This window comes from Oncorhynchus mykiss, chromosome 30, assembly GCF_013265735.2.
Source record: "Oncorhynchus mykiss isolate Arlee chromosome 30, USDA_OmykA_1.1, whole genome shotgun sequence".
NCBI classification, from domain to species: domain Eukaryota; kingdom Metazoa; phylum Chordata; class Actinopteri; order Salmoniformes; family Salmonidae; genus Oncorhynchus; species Oncorhynchus mykiss.
Genome location: NC_050570.1, coordinates 36705928 through 36723182, shown reverse-complemented (window position 1 = coordinate 36723182; position 17255 = coordinate 36705928). Strand labels below are relative to the sequence as shown.

Sequence of the window (17255 nt, the reverse complement as noted above, 5' to 3'; positions counted from 1 at the left end):
AGGACCTCTACACCAGGCGGTGTCAGAGGAAGGCCCTAAAAATTGTCAAAGACCCTAGCCACCCTAGTCATAGTCTGTTCTCTCTGTTACCACACGGCAAGCTGTACCGGAGGGCCAAGTCTAGGTCCAAGAGGCTTCTTACCACCAAGCCATAAGACTTCTGAACATCTAATCAAATGGCTACCCAGACTTTTTTTTAACTGCATTGTTGGTTAGGGGCTCGTAAGTAAGCATTTCACTGTAAAGTCTACACATGTTGTATTCGGTGCATGTGACTAATAAAATGTGATTTTGATTTGACATTCCTTACATTAAGCAAACAAGATGCCACAATTTTCTTGTTTTCAATTTACGGATAGCCAGGCCAGATCAGAGGCAGAATGGATGACCAGGGATTCTCTCCTGATAAGTGTGTGAATTTGACCATTTTCCTGTCCTGCTAAGCATTTGAAATGTAACAAGAATTTTTGGTGTCAGGGAAAATGTATGGAGTAAAAAGTACATTTATTTTCTTTATGAATGTAGTGGAGTAAAAGTTGTCAAATACAAATTACAGATACCCCAAAAAAACTACTTAAGTAGTACTTTAAAGTATTTTTACTTAAGTACTTTATGCGCCCAAGAGGCAGCCCTGTTCCAAAACTAATACAATCAACTTTCACCTGGTGCAAAACGATCTGTTTTCTAGTTGAAGAGGAACAGGTTTGGCCAGAACAGTGTTCACCTAAAGCCTCTTCTCAAGGGCCTGCCCTTGCTGTTGTCCTTGAGAAACCCTTTAGAGCCTGAATTAGAAGAGGTTACAGAGACCGAGAGCACCAGTAGCAGCCAGACATCAGATGACGACACAGACACCTAACGTGGCTTTACACCCCTCCTCACGTCACGGTGCCTTGCTCAATTGCACTCTCCTGCTCATTCACAAGAGACTGGTCATACAAACACTGGTGTGACAGAGGGTTCAGAGGTGACGCCTTCCTTAGGGCTTTTCTTTATTTTGATACGTTTTTGTCTTTTCCCAGGAGCTAAAATGTCAATTCAACGGTCACGTTCTGACCTTATTTCTTTTGTTATGTCTTTGTTTTAGTATGGTCAGGGCGTGAGTTGGGTGGGTTGTCTATGTTAGTTTTTCTATGATTTGCTATTTCTGTGTTTGGCCTGGTATGGTTCTCAATCAGAGGCAGCTGTCAATCGTTGTCCCTGATTGAGAACCATATTTAGGTAGTCTGTTTTCTATTGTGTTTGGTGGGTGTTTGTTTTCTGTTGTGTCTGCACCAGCCAGAACTGTTTTCGGTTGTTTCTCTTTGTTATTTCCGTGTTCATTTGAATAAATATGGACACATACCACGCTGCACCTTGGTCCTCCTTTTCTCCTTCATACGACGACCGTTACATGAACACAAAACACATCAGAATTGCTATTTTGTTTTGGCAAATCAACAACAATGATTTAACTGGCAAATTACTTCAATCAATATTTTATTTTGAAAAGTGGCTTTGACACCTGCTCTTGCTGAAACAATTTGTAGCATTTGTGTTGAGGAAACTATCATTGTGAGCAGTTGATATTAACATTGCTTCCTGTCCCCTAAATAACCCTTCTATGAGGATTTAGGTTTGTTTTGGTCGATTTTTAAGGTCGACAAATGTTAATGTCTCTGTCTTATTTGAACAGTGTAAGGCATGCATTTGCTTATCATTATATTTCTCGTACGTGGTAGAAAAACTGTAATTTGCAGTAATGGACCAACATTTTCTTTTTAATTCCATACTGATTTGAATGTAGCCAGTTGGGGCATAAACAATAAAACAAAAGTTCAGAAGTAATGTCAGTTTCATGTTTAACCAACATTAAGTGTGACTTCTCATCGTAGCTGTTGTCTTTTTAATTTTCAGACATGCAAAATTAAAGTTCTTTGGTTGATAGACTGTAAACTTAGTCTCCCAAATCCCCTTACTGCTTGTATTAAGATACAACGTGTTTGCTTTCTTACATGAGAAACTACTGTTGTAAAATGTATGCATTTACAGTACTAGATTTTGGAGAAAAAAAATCCTGGCTGGTAGAATGTTCAGACAGCTTTACCACAAATGTAAGGCTCTTTGTTTTTTGTTTTATTTTCTAATTTGGTACATTTTGAAACATTAATTTATTTTGTCTGCATATTGTTCTTGCAGCCTTTATTCAAGGTGGACTGTACAAAATATAAAGTGTGACTTTTGAAAGATTCCAGATTATTTTGAGAACATTATTTACTGATTTGGCGTCATGTACTGTACGAGAAAGAAACTACTGCATCTTAGAAAAAGAACATTTCAATAAATATTTAGCATCAGATTGCCAAACAGTTGTCTGCTTCTCTGTATAAAAGAATCAAATCATACAGAAGTGATATGTTTAGTACTAGACTTATCCAGTGACACCTGTAAAAGCAATTTGCGCAGTCAAAGACTATAGAGCTGATTTGAGAATTCCGTGTTGTGGCCCTCCGTCCTCCACAACACAGTCGTTGACATGGTGACAGTAACCAACAAACAGGGAAATCACCAGAAGAATATCCAGTCCTGTTACCGCATACCTATGTTTACTTGGGGGGGAAGGGGTAAATAGTCTAATGATTATTGTTTAGCTCATTTAGGAGTACATTTCATTTTTCACTCTTGGGACATGTGGTGTTTGCCTTTTGTTGTTACCCTGCGAACTTGACTAAAATGGACGCAGTGATGGAGTCATTGGGAGAGTTCCGTTGTCGGGAGTGTAGTATGGCATTCCGCTCCCTTGGCCTTCTGGAGAAACATAAAGCATTATTCTGTATCGGGAGCAGCATTGGAGACCCTATGGTGCTGAGACAAGAGCAGCCTGAGCGAAAGGGACTCTATCCAAAGCCGGCACGCACCCCTGATCTTATAAGGGTAAGTGTGTTAGCTGTTATAGTGGCTCTTGTAGTGTGTCTGTCTAACATTGATTGTTCCTGGTAGCTGAGAGAGCAGCGGGGTACGCACCTACAGAATATGCAGGGGAGGACCAATGACACAGAACGGAGAGCTGGGAAAGAAGATAACCTACAGGGCAGTGTGTCAGAGAGCCTAGCATTGAGGAACCTTACTAATGAGGTGCCTACCAACGCTTAATCTGAACCATCTAGACATGCAATATAACCTATAGCCACCTTTGTAGTCCCTTTAATATTAATTAACAGACTCAGACAAATGTCATGCTTGAAATTATAGTTTCACAAGCTGAGGATGTCGATTGAGGGGAGTATGCCCAACCTGCCGAAATGGCCTACTGAGACCGAAGGTCTGGAGGACCAGGTCCAGGTGTTGGGGAGAAAGTGTGCTCACAGGGAGAGGCTGAGAGAGATGGCAGAGCAGCACAACCAGGAGCTGGCAGAGATACAGACCCACAACCACCTCCTGGAGCAACAGAGAGAGGGTAAGGGGCCATAGAGATCCGTCAACACAAAGAGATATGGAGGAAGGAATCTCTTATACAGATTTTCATGTAGAAAGGTTAAATTGGCTAGTGTGATCAGTTCCATGTAACTTTACAGATACAATACAAAAAAACTAGATTGCCTCCCGAGTGGCGTAGCCGGTCTAAGGCACTGCATCGCAGTGCTAGAGGCGTCAATACAGACCTAGGTATGATCCAACTGGCTGTGATTGGTCCCATAGGGCGGCACACAATTGTCCGGGTTAAGGGAGGGTTTGGCCAGGGGGCTATACTCATCGCGCTCTAGCGACTCATTGTGCTGGGCCGGGCGCCTGCGGGCTGACCTTGGTCATCAGGTGAACGGTGTTCCACACATTGGTGCAGCTGGCTTCCGAGCCCATTGGGGAGTTGCAGCGATAAGACAAGATCGGAATTGGGGAGAAAAAGGGGGTAAAAAAAAAAAAGATAACTTCTTGTATCATTTTTTTATACAGAAAGGATATTTGCAACAAAAAAAAATACATTGATACTTTTCTGTTTTCTCAATGACATTCAAGTTAAGTTTATTCTACCTGAGAGAGTCTGACCACAAGTCAGAGACCACTATCATGACACACCAAATGTGCTTGATGGTTAATTTGTGTTTTTCTTAAGGGGAAAGTAATCCAAAGGTAAAGTATTCAGATTAAGTAACTGAATTTGGGTAATCCCAAAATTAAATTACTGATTACAATTTTGGACAGGTAACTAGTAACTGTAATGGATTACATTTAGTATGTGTGTGTCAGACATTGCATGGCAGCTTGGGGCCCTGGCAGGGCAGGGCAGCACGGCCCACCTGGAGACCTTGCTGCTGGAGCTGAGGGATCGGGAGGAGAGAAACGAAGAGGCTCTACAGCAGCTCAAAGACCACATCACTACCCTGCAGCCTGGGTGAGTCCACTAGACGGCAGCAAATGACCATCTCACACACACATACAGTCGTGGCCAAGAGTTTTGAGAATGACACGAATATTAATTTCCAAAGTTTGCTGCTTCAGTGTCTTTAGATATTTTTGTCAGATGTTACTATGGAATACTGAAGTATAATTACAAGCATTTCATAAGTGTCAAATGCTTTTATTGACAATTACATGAAGTTGATGCAAAGTTTCAATATTTGCAGTGTTGACCCTTCTTTTTCAAGACCTCTGCAATTCGCCCTGGCATGCTGTCAATTAACTTATGGGCCACATAACCCTTTACCCCAGTCCTCAGCAGTCCAGTCCCTGTACCTTGTGCAGAATGTCAGTCTGTCCCTGCCATTTTTCCTGGAGAGAAGTGGCTTCTTTGTTGCCCTTCTTGACACCAGACCAAGTCTTCGCCTCACTGTGTGTGCAGATGCACTAACACCTGCCTGCTGCCATTCCTGAGCAAGCTCTGTACTGGTGGTGCCCCGATTCCGCAGCTGAATCAACTTTAGGAGATGGTCCTGGCGCTTGCTGGACTTTCTTGGGTGCACTGAAGCCTTCTTCACATCAATTTAACCACTCTCCTTGAAGTTCTTGATGATCCGATAAATGGTTGATTTAGGTGCATTCTTACTGGCAGCAATATCCTTGACTGTGAAGCACTTTTTGTGCAAAGCAATGATGATGGCACGTGTTTCCTTGCAGGTAACCATGATTGACAGAGGAAGAACAATGATTCCAAGCACCACCCTCCTTTTGAAGCTTCCAGTCTGTTACTCAAACTCAATCAGCGTGACAGTGATCTCCAGCCTTGTCCTCGTCAACACTCACACCTGTGTTAATGAGAGAATCACTGATATGATGTCAGCTGGTCCTTTTGTGGCAGGGCTGAAATGCAGTGGAAATGTTTTTTGGGGATTAAATTAATTTGCATGGCAAAGAGGGACTTTGCAATTAATTGCAATTCATCTGATCACTCTTCATAACATTCTGGAGTATATGCAAATTGCCATCATACAAACTGAGGCAGCAGACTTTGTGAAAATTAATATTTGTGTCAGTCTCAAATCTTTTGGCCACGACTGTACAGTTGAAGTCGGAGGTTAACATACACCTTAGCCAAATACATTTAAACTCAGTTTTTCACAATTCCTGACATTTAATCATAGTAAAAATTCCCTGTCTTAGGTCAGTTAGGATCACCACGTTATTTTAAGGATGTGAAATGTCAGAATAATAGTAGAGAGAATGATTCACTTCAGCTTTTATTTCTTTCATCACATTCCCAGTGGGTCAGAAGTTTACATACACTCAATTAGTATTTTGTAGCAATGCTTTTAAATTGTTTAACTTGGGTCAAACATTTTGGGTAGCCTTTCACAAACTTCCCACATTAAGTTGGTTGAATTTTGGCCCATTCCTCCTGACAGAGCTGGTGTAACTGAGTCAGGTTTGTAGGCCTCGCACACGCTTTTTCAGTTCTGCCCACAAATGTTCTATAGGATTGAGGTCAGGGCTTTGTGATGGCCACTCCAATACCTTGACTTCTTTGTCCTTAAGTCGTTTTGCCACAACTTTGGAAGTATCCTTGAGGTCATTGTCCATTTGGAAGACCCATTTGCAAACGAGCTTTAACTTCCTGACTGATGTCTTGAGATGTTGCTTCAATATATGCACGTAATTTTCCACCCTCATGATGCCATCTATTTTGTGAAGTGCACCAGTCCCTCCTGCAGCAAAGCACCCCCACAACATGAAGCTGCCACCTCTGTGCTTCACGGTTGGGATGGTGTTCTTCAGCTTGCAAGTCTCCCCCTTTTTCCTCCAAACACAACAATGGTCATTATGGCCAAACAGTTCTATTTTTGTTTCATCAGAACAGAGGACATTTCTCCAAAAAGTACCATCTTTGTCCCCATGTGCAGTTGCAAACCGTAGTCTGGCTTTTTTATGGTGGCTTTGGAGGAGTGGCTTCTTCCTTGCTGAGCGGCCTTTCAGGTTATGTCGATATAGAACTAATTTTACTGTGGATATAGATACTTTTGTACCCTTCACAAGGTCCTTTGCTGTTGTTCTGGGATTGATTTGTACTTTTCGCACCAAAGTACGTTCATCTCTAGGAGACAGAACGCGTCTCCTTCCTGTGCGGTATGACGGCTAGGTGGTCCCATGGTGTTTATACTTGCGTACTATTGTTTGTACAGATGAACGTGGTACCTTCAGGCGTTTGGAAATTGCTCCCAAATATGAACCAGACTTGTGGAGGTCTACAATTTTTTTCTGAGGTCTTGGCTGATTTCTTTTAATTTTCCCATGATGTCAAGCAAAGAGGCACTGAGTTTGAAGGTACTGAGTTTGAAGGTAGGCCTTGAAATACATCCACAGGTACACCTCCAATTGACTCAAATTATGTCAATTAGCCTATCAGAAGCTTTTAAAGCCATGACATCATTTTCTGGAATTTTCCAAGCTGTTTAAAGGCACAGTCAACTTAGTGTATGTAAACTTCTGTTCAACTGGAATTGTGATCAGTGAATTAATCTGTCTGTAAGTAAAAAATAAAAAAATACTTGTGTTTTGCACAAAGTAGATGTCCTAACTGACTTGCCAAAATGAGTTTGTTAACAAGAAATTTGTGGAGTGGCTGAAAAATGGGTATGTAATCTTCCGACTTCAACTGTAAGTGATGAGTTATAACAAGTTATAAATAGACATGGTTATAAACTAGAAGAAAAAAAAGGAGCATACAAACAAAGATGTTCTTCTGTGCTTTTCATAGGGTCAAAGAGGTCACGTTTGACTCACCCAACCCTGACCACAGGAAGGGACATAATGCCAACTTTGACCTAATATCCTCTGTGGATGGACCCCTCTCCACCCAAATAAGGTAAGTACTGTGTGTATGTCTTACAAAAAGTACACATTATTATTAGCACCAATGTTGGTGATATTAGAAGCTGTAATCATAGAGCAAGTAAGTAGCCGTCAGGTCATTATTCAAAAGGAAAATGTGTTCTCAATGACTAACCTGGTTAAATAGTTGCTGTAGTGTTAGTAGTAGCAATGTACGGTATTACTATCCTGCAACATATCTGTATCTATGTCTGTGTTTGACTGTGTCTGTTGGTGTGACAGAGCTCTGAGGCTGGACTACATGCAGTCAGGTGGTTCTGATCCGGCTGTCCTGGCCCAGATGCATGACATGCAGGCAGAGGCCCACACTCTGGAGCAACAGGCCCAATCTGGGGCTGACAACAATGGCAGGAGGAAGAGTGAGTGTCAGTCCTGCATGGTCCTTCATTGGGGTATGGAGGATGTCACATCCATTTGGTGCTTTAGTGCCACCTTGAGTGATTTGTTTCTATTGTGCATGTTTATGTCTGTGCCTGCTAGAAGAAAAAGAAACGCACACCTATTAAGACGAGGTGCTGGCTAGCGGAGTAGAACACCTATTAAGACGAGGTGCTGGCTAGCGGAGTAGAACACCTATTAAGACGAGGTGCTGGCTAGCGGAGTAGAACACCTATTAAGACGAGGTGCTGGCTAGCGGAGTAGAACACCTATTAAGACGAGGTGCTGGCTAGCGGAGTAGAACACCTATTAAGACGAGGTGCTGGCTAGCGGAGTAGAAAACTTGAAAATAAAAAAGAGCCGCACACTCTAGGAGCTCAGATGCAAAAATGTATTTACCAACGTTTCGACAGCCAAGTTGTCTTTATCATTGTATAATCACAAACACTGCGGGATGACTCGTTTATATAGTGTTAAAAGACACAGGTGTCTGTAATCATGCCCAAGAGTGGCCTAATATCATTGGTTAATTATCAAATATTAAAATGTCATACAAAGAACAGCATACAAACAAATGGATAGCATACGATCATAGATTAATTTGACTATACAAGTTTACATTACAAACAATTACAATGGCAAAGTCACAATAATCACAAGAATGGCTTCAGATCAAAGTCTACGTTGAGACCGAAGGGCACAAGGGTCTTTAAATTAAAGATCCAGGCAGCCTCTCGTTTTAACAATAAATTATCAAGGTCACCCCCTCTCCTAGGGAGGGTGACATGTTCGATACCAATATAACGCAGAGACGAAATCGAGTGGCCTGCCTCCAAGAAGTGGGCCTCAACTGGATAAGTAAAGTTTTTACACCTAATGGTGCTACGATGCTCTGAGATACGTACTTTAAATTCGCGTTTTGTTATACCTACATCATTTTTACCACAAGGACAAGTTATAAGATAAATAACTGCCTTAGTGGAGCACGTAATAACACCTTTTATTGGGATCGATTTCCCTGTTTGTGGGTGTTTGAAGGATCTACATGTATAAGTGCCATTGCATTGAGCACAGCCATTACATTTGTAATTTCCATCCAGTAGGGGCGCAAATTGACGTTGTTCAGGAATATCTTGGGGTGGTAAATCAGAGTTTACCATTTGGTCTCTGAGATCTGTGCCTGCACCTATTTGTCTTTCTGTTATCTTTAAGAGACAAATAACTGTATACTCTTTGTTTTTTAAATAAAAAAGTACTGTCTCCTCTTAACTTTGGTGCCTCTCTAACCACCCCTTCTTTCCCGCTCTCTCTGCCCAGGGACGAAGCCTCCTCAGCAGGCTGGGAACTCAGAGGTGCTGGCTGTGGAGCAAGAGAACCAGAGACTGGAGGAAGAGATCTTCAGAATCCAGTTGGCCAGAGACAAACACCGTCGGGAAGACGGTGGGTTGTCCTCTCCATCTCATCTCTGTGATTAACATGCACATAATTATATACATAGACAAGCAACATTGCTGATAAACAATGTCAGTTTGGAGTAACCACATTCACAGTGACTACCATGGGATGTGTAGAATTACTATCCATTCCAATGCTTGTAGAGTCATTCTAATTCGTTGGGATTCTATATTCCTCTGATCCAGTTACAGTGGGGTCTGAGCTCCATCAGATCCAAAGAGAACACACCCACTACATGGCCAGCATTCAGGCTGAGCTTGAGAGCCTTCGCAGGGAAGTAGAGCGAGCCAGAGAGGGCCCTAGGGACAGGAGGCTGCCCCCACCCCCTCCATTCCCTGCCCCACCAGCCATGCATCCCCTTGCCCAGATATATGCCCCTCCAGCCCTGGTAAAGCTATTATGTTAATATTGCTGTTTATCTATCTGGTTTTCTTTGACGACATTAGGCCCATATAGTATATGTTCTTGTTTCAGACCCATCCCAGGCCCCATTCCGCGCTCAAGGAAAGGCATGTACTCAACTCCCTTGGGCCTGCGCCCTATGACCCTGCGTGAGTCCATTATGACTAGCACATCTATGTTGGCTATTTCAGTTTTCTATATGATTAAAATTAAACATTACCTTCACATACATTATTAGACACACATTTATGTAACTAACTCAGATGTGCAGGTATGAAGTACCTCTAAACTACTCTAAAACCCTGTTGATTTGCAGGGCTGGTTTTGCTGTCTTTTATGACTTGATGCTTGGGGTAGATGCCACGCTGAGGGTTCTGCGTCCGGTGGCTGGTCTCTACTCTGGAGGCCAGGAGGTGGGGCGGCCTACCCCATTGCCCGCTACACAGTGCCAGCCTGGAGGGGGCCAGCCCTACAGTCAAACTGTGCCCCCTGGGAACTATGCCCTCCTGGCAGTCAAACAGCCTATGCCCAGGTAAGCAACGCACCCGGCGAAGAAAAAGTACATGTGAAACTCGTCCATAGCATGTTGGCTGGAGTCTATCGGTGACAGCCCACCTTCCCTGAGATCAAAAGGCAATTGTTGCTCACTGAGTGACAGACTTGTCTCGTGCTCTGTTAGCTAAGGTTTCCTTTGAGTTGTGTGTGGTGTTGTTCAGAAGGTTGCATGTTCACTACAACTTGGGGTGGAATGAAAATGCACTCTTTCACATTTGTCTAAGACAAAACTCTCTGCCTCCCGAGTGGCGCAGAGGTCTAAGGCAGTGCATCGCAGTGCTAGAGGCATCACTACAGACCTGGGTTTGATCCCGGGTCTGTAGCCAGCTGCGACCGGGAGACCCATGAGGCGGCCCATAATTGGCCCAGCGTCGTCCGGGTTAGGGGAGGGTTTGGTCTGCCCATGTCCCATCGCGCTCTAGTGACTCCTTGTGGCGGGCCGGGCACATGCATGCTGACTTTGGACACCAGCTGGACGGTGTTTCCTCCGACACATTGGTGCGGCTGGCTTCTGGGTTAAGCGAGCAGTGTGTCAAGAAGCGGCTTGGCAGGGTCATGTTTCAGAGAACGCATGGCTCTCGACCTTCACCTTTCCGAGTTCGTACAGGAGTTGCATCGATGGGAGAAGACTAACTACCAATTAGATACCAATTTCGTGTTAAGAAAAAGAGGCAAAATAAATGTATGCATGTATACACACACGCGACAAAGTATGTGAACCCTCTGGATTTCTGCATAAATTGGTCCTAAAATTAGATCCGATCTTCACCTAAGTCACAACAACAGACAAACACAGTCTGCTTAAACTAATAACACACAAATTATTGTATTTTTCTTGTCTATATTGAGTACATAATTTAAACATTCAGTGTAGGTTGGCAAAACCATGTGAACCCTTAGGCTAAGGACTTCTCCAAAAGCTAATTGGAGTCAGGAGTCAGCTAACCTGGAGTACAATCATTGAGATGAGATGTTGGTTAGAGCTGCCCTGCCCTATAAAAAAAAAAAAACACTCACAAAATGAGAAATTGCTATTCACAAGAAGCATTGCCCGCCTCGAACTTTAGAGATCTAAGACCCAAGAGTAAGAATTGTGGACTTGCATAAAGCTGGAAAGGGTTACAAAAGTATCTCTAAAAGCCTTGATGTTCAACAGTGACCTCAAGAGAGCGGTTCCCACCAGGCATCCCAAGAATATTGCTGAACTGAAAGAGTTTTGTAAAGAGGAAGGGTCCAAAATTCCTCCTCCTGACCTACAGAAAACATTTGGTTGAGGTTATTGCTGCCAACGGAGGGTAAACCAGTTACTGAATGAATGTTTCCACTGTGTGTTCAATAAAGACATGAAAACGTATAATTGTTTGTGTTTCATTAGTTTATGCAGACTGTTTGTCTATTGTTGTGACTCAGATGAAGATCAGATCAAATTTGACAACCAATTTACGCAGAAATCCAGGTAATTCCAAAGGGTTCACATAGTTTTACTTGCCACTGTACATACACTACCGTTCAAAAGTTTGGGGTCATTTAGAAATGTCCTTGTTTTTGAAAGAAAAGCAAGAAAAATTGTCCATTAAAGTAACATCAAATTGATCAGAAACAGTATAGACATTGTTAATGTTGTAAATGACTATTGTAGCTGGAAACGGCTGATTTTTTAAGGAATATCTACATTTTCATATGTCTAGTTTGAGAAACAGCTGCCTCATGTCCTCAACTGGCAGCTTCATTAAATAGTACCTGCAAAACACCAGTCTCAAAGTCAACAGTGAAGAGGTGACTCCGGGATGCCGGCCTTCTAGGCAGAGTTGCAAAGAAAAAGCCATTTTTCAGACTGGCCAATAAAAATACAAGATTAAGATGGGCAAAAGAACAGACACTGGACAGAGGAACTCTGCCTAGAAGGCCAGCATCCCGGAGTCGCCTCCTCACTGTTGACGTTGAGACTGGTGTTTTGCGGGTACTATTTAATGAAGCTGCCAGTTGAGGACTTGGGAGGTGTCTTTTTCTCAAACTAGACACTAATGTAGTTGTCCTCTTGCTCAGTTGTGCACCGGGGCCTCCCACTCCTCTTTCTATTCTGGATAGAGCCAGTTTGCGCTGTTCTGTGAAGGGAGTAGTACACAGCATTGTACGAGATCTTCAGTTTCTTGGCAATTTCTCACTTGGAATAGCCTTCATTTCTCCGAACAAGAATAGACTGATGAGTTTCAGAAGACAGGTCTATGTTTCTGGCCATTTTGAGCCTGTAATCGAACCCACAAATGCTGATGCTCCAGATACTCACTAGTCTAAAGAAGGCCAGTTTTATTTCTTCTATAAGCAGAAAAACAGTTCTCAGCTGTGCTAACATAATTGCAAAAGGGTTTTCTAATGATCAATTAGCCTTTTAAAATTATAAACTTGGATTAGCTAACACAACGTGCCATTGGAACACATTGTTGCTGATAATAGGCCTCTGTACACCTATGTAGATATTCCATAAAAAAATCTGCCGTTTCCAGTTAGTCATTTACAACATTAACAGTGTCTACACTGTATTTCTGATCAATTTGATACTATTTTAAATGGACAAAAAAAAAAAAAAAAGGACATTTCTAAGTGACCCCAAACTTTTGAACGGTAGTGTGTGTGTATTTATATATATTAATATTAATAAAAGACAAAACTCTCTACCTTCAGGATGCAGCCGTCTCCCTCCCTGTCTCTGGTGGTTGAGCTTCAAGCTGCCGGAGGTCTGGACGCCTACAGTCAGGAGGTCCAGAGGCTGGTGTCCCGGGGCTGGGCACGGCTGGAGCTCTTCGACCAGCACAATCAGGTCCAGAGCGGATACTGGAGAGTGCCAGTACGTGCCCTCCCCATCCGACCATCCCTCAGTCCAGTCCAGCTCAACTCAGTCCCCCAGGTGAGGGCAGACACCCGTCTCGCTGACTGCTAGTGGTTAGAATGAAGTTGGATTGAAAAATCCATTCTACATAATGTCTTAAAAATGACAATATCAGTTGAGGATGACATACAATTCATGAGTCAAAAGTCATGAGGTGTGAAAGCCATGCAGAATGCAATGACACATGATGAAACACACAAGAAGGGATCAGACGTCTAAGTTGTGTGTCTGGGTTTTCTAGGTGGGCAACATGGAGCTGTGTTTACGGGTGGTCAATGCTCGGGACCGGGATGTGCAGTCGCTCGCCAAGATTGACCCAAGCAACACCAGCCACTATAAGTACCCCTCCATGGTACATTTAATTATATTCCCCAAAAATCACCCTTCTCTGACCACATCATTGTATTGTTTCAACATGACTCTGTTTGCCAGTTGTGTGGTGACTTACAGTGCCTTCGGAAAGTATTCAGACCCCTTGACTTTTTCCACATTTTGTTAGGTTACAGCCATATTCTAAAATGTATTAAAATTATTTTTTTCCCCCTCTCAATCTACACACAAACCCCATAATGACAAAGCAAAAACAGGGTTGTAAAAATAAATGTAAATATCCCATTTACATAAGTATTCATACCCTTTACTTAGTACTTTGTTGAAGCACATTTGGCAGCGATTACAGCCTAGAGTCTTCTTGGGCATCACGCTACAAGCTTGGCACACCTGTATTTGGGGAGTTTCCCCCATTCTTCTCTGCAGATCCTCTCAAACACTGTCAGATTGGATGGGGAGCATTGCTGCACAGCTATTTTCAGGTCTCTCCAGAGATGTTAGATCAGAAGCCACTACTGCATTATCTTGGCTGTGTGCTTAGGGTCGTTGTCCTGTTGGAAGGTGAACCGTCGCCCCACTCTGAGGACCGGAGCAGGTTTTCATCAAGGATCTCTCTGTACTTTGCTCTGTTCATCTTTTCCTCGACCCTGACTAGTCTCCCAGTCCCTGCTGCCACCACACTTCACCGTAGGGATGGTGCCAGGTTTCCTCCAGAAGTGACACTCAGCATTTAGAAGTGATGCTCAGCAGAATCTTGTTTCCCATGGTCTGAGAGTCCTTTAGATTCCAAGCAGGCTGTCATGTGCATTTTACTGAGGAGTGGCTTCCGTCTGACCACTATACCATACAGGCCTGATTGGTGGAGTGCTGCAGAGATGGTTGTCCTTCTGGAAGGTTCTCCCATCTCCACAGAGGAACTCTAGAGCTCTGTCAGTGACCATCAGGTTCTTGGTCACCTCCCTGACCAAGGCCCTTTTCCCCCGATTGCTCAGTTTGGCCGGGTGGACAGCCCTTGGAAGAGTCTTGGTGGTTCCAAACTTCTTCCATTTAAGAATGTTGGAGGCCAGTGTTCTTGGGGACCTTCAATGCTGCAGACATTTGTTGGTACCCTTCCCCAGATGGACAAAATCCTGTCTCGGCGCTCTACGGACATTTCCTTTGACCTCATGGCTTGGTTTTTGCTCTGACATGCACTGTCAACTGTGTGACCTTATATAGGCAGGTGTGTGCCTTTCCAAATCATGTCCAATCAATTGAATCTACCACAGGTGGACTCCAATCCAGTTGCAGAAACATCTGAAGGATGATCAATGGAAACAGGATGCACCTGATCTCAATTTCAAGTCTCATAGCAAAGGGTCTAAATACTTATGTAAATAAGGTTTTTAATTTGTAAACATTTCTAAAAACCTGTTTTCGCTTTGTCATTTTGGGGTTTTGTGCGTAGATTGCTGAGGATGTTTTTTTTTGTTTAAATCATTTTAGAATAAGGCTGTAACGTAACAAAATGTGGAACAGGTCAAGGGATCTAAATACTTCCCGAATGCACTGTAAGCATTTAAAAAAATGCTGTAGATCCTGACCTGGTGTGTTCAGTCCTACATAAAGCTTCAGAGAGTTTATTCTGTTGATAGTAGTTATGTGTACTCTGTCATTACAGGTGTCCAATATCCCTGCAACTCTTCAAGGAAATAGACCCCTTTCCTTGTCAACGTTACAGCCCTCCGCAGCCAATAACCTTTTTTCTCTCCTTCCCTACACTGATCACGAAGACCCTCCCCCCATGGAGGACCCCAATCAGAGGTGATTGATGACACTGATGATTTTAGTGCATGGAAATAAGTAAAATAATCACTGTGATTATTTAGGAGAGAGAGAGGTGTACCTGTTACTTCATTTGACCTTTTCCATTGATTGTTGTAAGTTGTCTGGATGTGTTGTTCATTTACAATGAGCAAATAAAGACAAAAACCCATGACTCTATTTTTCAGTTTTCAATGATGGTATTATGATGAAGACCGTTAACACACACTACACAGAGGTATGCGGGTTTGGCTATTTCTGCCACACCCATTGCTGACAGGTGTATAAAATTGAGCACACAGACATGCAATCTCCATAGCTAAAAACATTTACTTTAGAATGGCCTTACTGAAGAGCTCAGTGACTTTCAAAGTGGCACCGGCTTAGGAGGTCACCTCTTCAAGTCAGTTTGTCAAATTTTTGCCCCGGTCAACTGTAAGTGCTGTTATTGTGAAGTGGTAATGTCTAGGCTGTGAAGTGGTAGACCACACAAGCTCACAGAACAAGACCACCAAGTGCTGAAGCAAGTAAAAATCGTCTGTCCTCGATTTTAATACTCACTGAGTTCCAAACTGCCTCTGGGAGCAACATCAGCACAATAACTGTTCGTTGGGAGCTTCATTAAATGGGCTTCCATGGCCGAGATCAACATGCACAAAGCTAAGCTTTGGCTGGAATGGTGTAAAGCTCTCCGCCATTAGTTTCTGGAGTGATGAATCACCATCTGGCAGTCTGACGGACGAAAGTTTGGTGGAGGAGGAATAATGGTCTGGGGCTGTTATTCATGGTTCAGGCAAGGCCCCTTAGTTCAAGTGAAGGGACATTTTAATGCTGCGGCATACAATGACATTCCTGCAATCAGCATGCCAATCGCACGCTCCCTCAAAACTTGATACATCTGTGGTATTGTGTTGTGGCAAGACATTTTAGAGAGTGGCCTTTTATTGTCCTGTGCTATGATCATGCTGTTTAATCAGCTTCTTGATATGCTACACCTGTCAGGTGGATGGATTATCTTGGCAAAAGAGAAATGCTAACAGTGATCGAAACAAATTTCTGGTCAAAATTTGGAATAAGCATTTTGTGCATATGGAACATTTCTGGGATATTTTATTTCAGCTCATGAAACCAACACTATACATATTGCATCCATATTTTTGTTCAATATAATTTAGCTGGAATCTAATATATTTCCACAATACACACCTACCAACCTTGCTCGGTTACTGCACTTGGGTTTCAGTGAGATCAACCCCTTCTTTTTGGAGGACAAGGAGGTAGAAGGGTTGGGTGTCCCCTCAGGGAGAAGGAAGCCTTTGGCTACAACCAAAAGGCAGGAAAGGTGAGCAAAGGTGTGACCATCGGGTTCTTGGTCACCTCCCTGACCAAGGCCCTTCTCCCCCGATTGCTAAGTTTGGCCAGGTGGATAGGTCTTGGAAGAGTTTTAGTTGTGCCAAACTTCTTCCATTTAAGTGTTCTTGGGGACCTTCGATGATGCAGACATTTGTTGGTACCCTTCCCCAGATCGTGCCTCGACACAATCCTGTCTCAGAGGTCTACGGACAATTACTTCACCTCAAGGCTTGGATTTTGCTCTGACATGCATGGTCAACTGTGTGACCTTACAGGCAGGTGTGTGCCTTTCCAAATCATGTCCAATCAATAGAATTTACCACAGGTGGACTCCAGTCAAGCTTTAGAAACATCAAGGATTATCAATAGAAACAGGATGCACCTGATCTCAATTTTGAGTCTCATAGCAAGAGGGTCTAAATACTTATGTAAACAAGGTTTTCATTTGCAAACATTTCTAAAAAACTGTCTACTAGTAAGACAGTAGATCTGTCTATCAGGCAGGCAGTGACTCTTCCCTCCCTGTTGCCTCACAGGTGTGGGGACTCAGTATTCCACTGCTGCACTTCCACAGCAAGCTACTCCATCACTTATGGCGACTTCGTTTTTAGCAATGTGCCAGTACCTACTTAGTCAACCAAGTGCGATTCTGTTTCATACAGAGCTCCTTTCTCCCCACCCCTCAGATTTATTTTGGTGGGCTCTCACCTGGCAAGGACATAGTTCTGATTCTGTGCATCTACCACTAGCCAGCAGGGAGCAGTGTTTCCTGGAGTGGGATGGTCAAAAAAAATAA

General features: G+C 43.1%; 1 protein-coding gene across 2 annotated transcripts; it reads left to right on the top strand.

Moving 5' to 3' along the window:
- Positions 1 to 2519: 2519 nt before the first annotated feature.
- On the top strand, positions 2520 to 15280 carry ccdc17 (coiled-coil domain containing 17). 2 transcript variants are annotated; one of them, XM_036969186.1, is made up of 13 exons: positions 2520 to 2910; positions 2977 to 3111; positions 3229 to 3433; positions 4222 to 4366; positions 7163 to 7270; positions 7519 to 7655; positions 8992 to 9114; positions 9321 to 9517; positions 9604 to 9680; positions 9848 to 10063; positions 12769 to 12991; positions 13215 to 13325; positions 14964 to 15280. In XM_036969186.1, the coding sequence occupies exons 1-13, from the start codon at positions 2710 to 2712 to the stop codon at positions 15108 to 15110; spliced, it is 2025 nt and encodes a 674-aa protein (XP_036825081.1). In that variant the 5' UTR covers positions 2520 to 2709; the 3' UTR covers positions 15111 to 15280. The 2 variants fall into 2 exon arrangements, with proteins under 2 accessions (XP_036825081.1, XP_021455320.2); XM_021599645.2 differs by having other exon boundaries at positions 9315 to 9517.
- The last annotated feature ends 1975 nt before the right edge of the window (positions 15281 to 17255 follow it).

Bases quoted from the DNA above. Each gene is read 5' to 3' on its own strand.
- ccdc17 (XM_021599645.2), top strand. From the start codon at position 2,710: ATGGACGCAGTGATGGAGTCATTGGGAGAGTTCCGTTGTCGGGAGTGT. The intron at 2,911-2,976 runs GTAAGTGTGTTA...TGTTCCTGGTAG, and splicing joins GCACCCCTGATCTTATAAGG to CTGAGAGAGCAGCGGGGTAC. The intron at 13,326-14,963 runs GTACATTTAATT...CTGTCATTACAG, and splicing joins ACTATAAGTACCCCTCCATG to GTGTCCAATATCCCTGCAAC.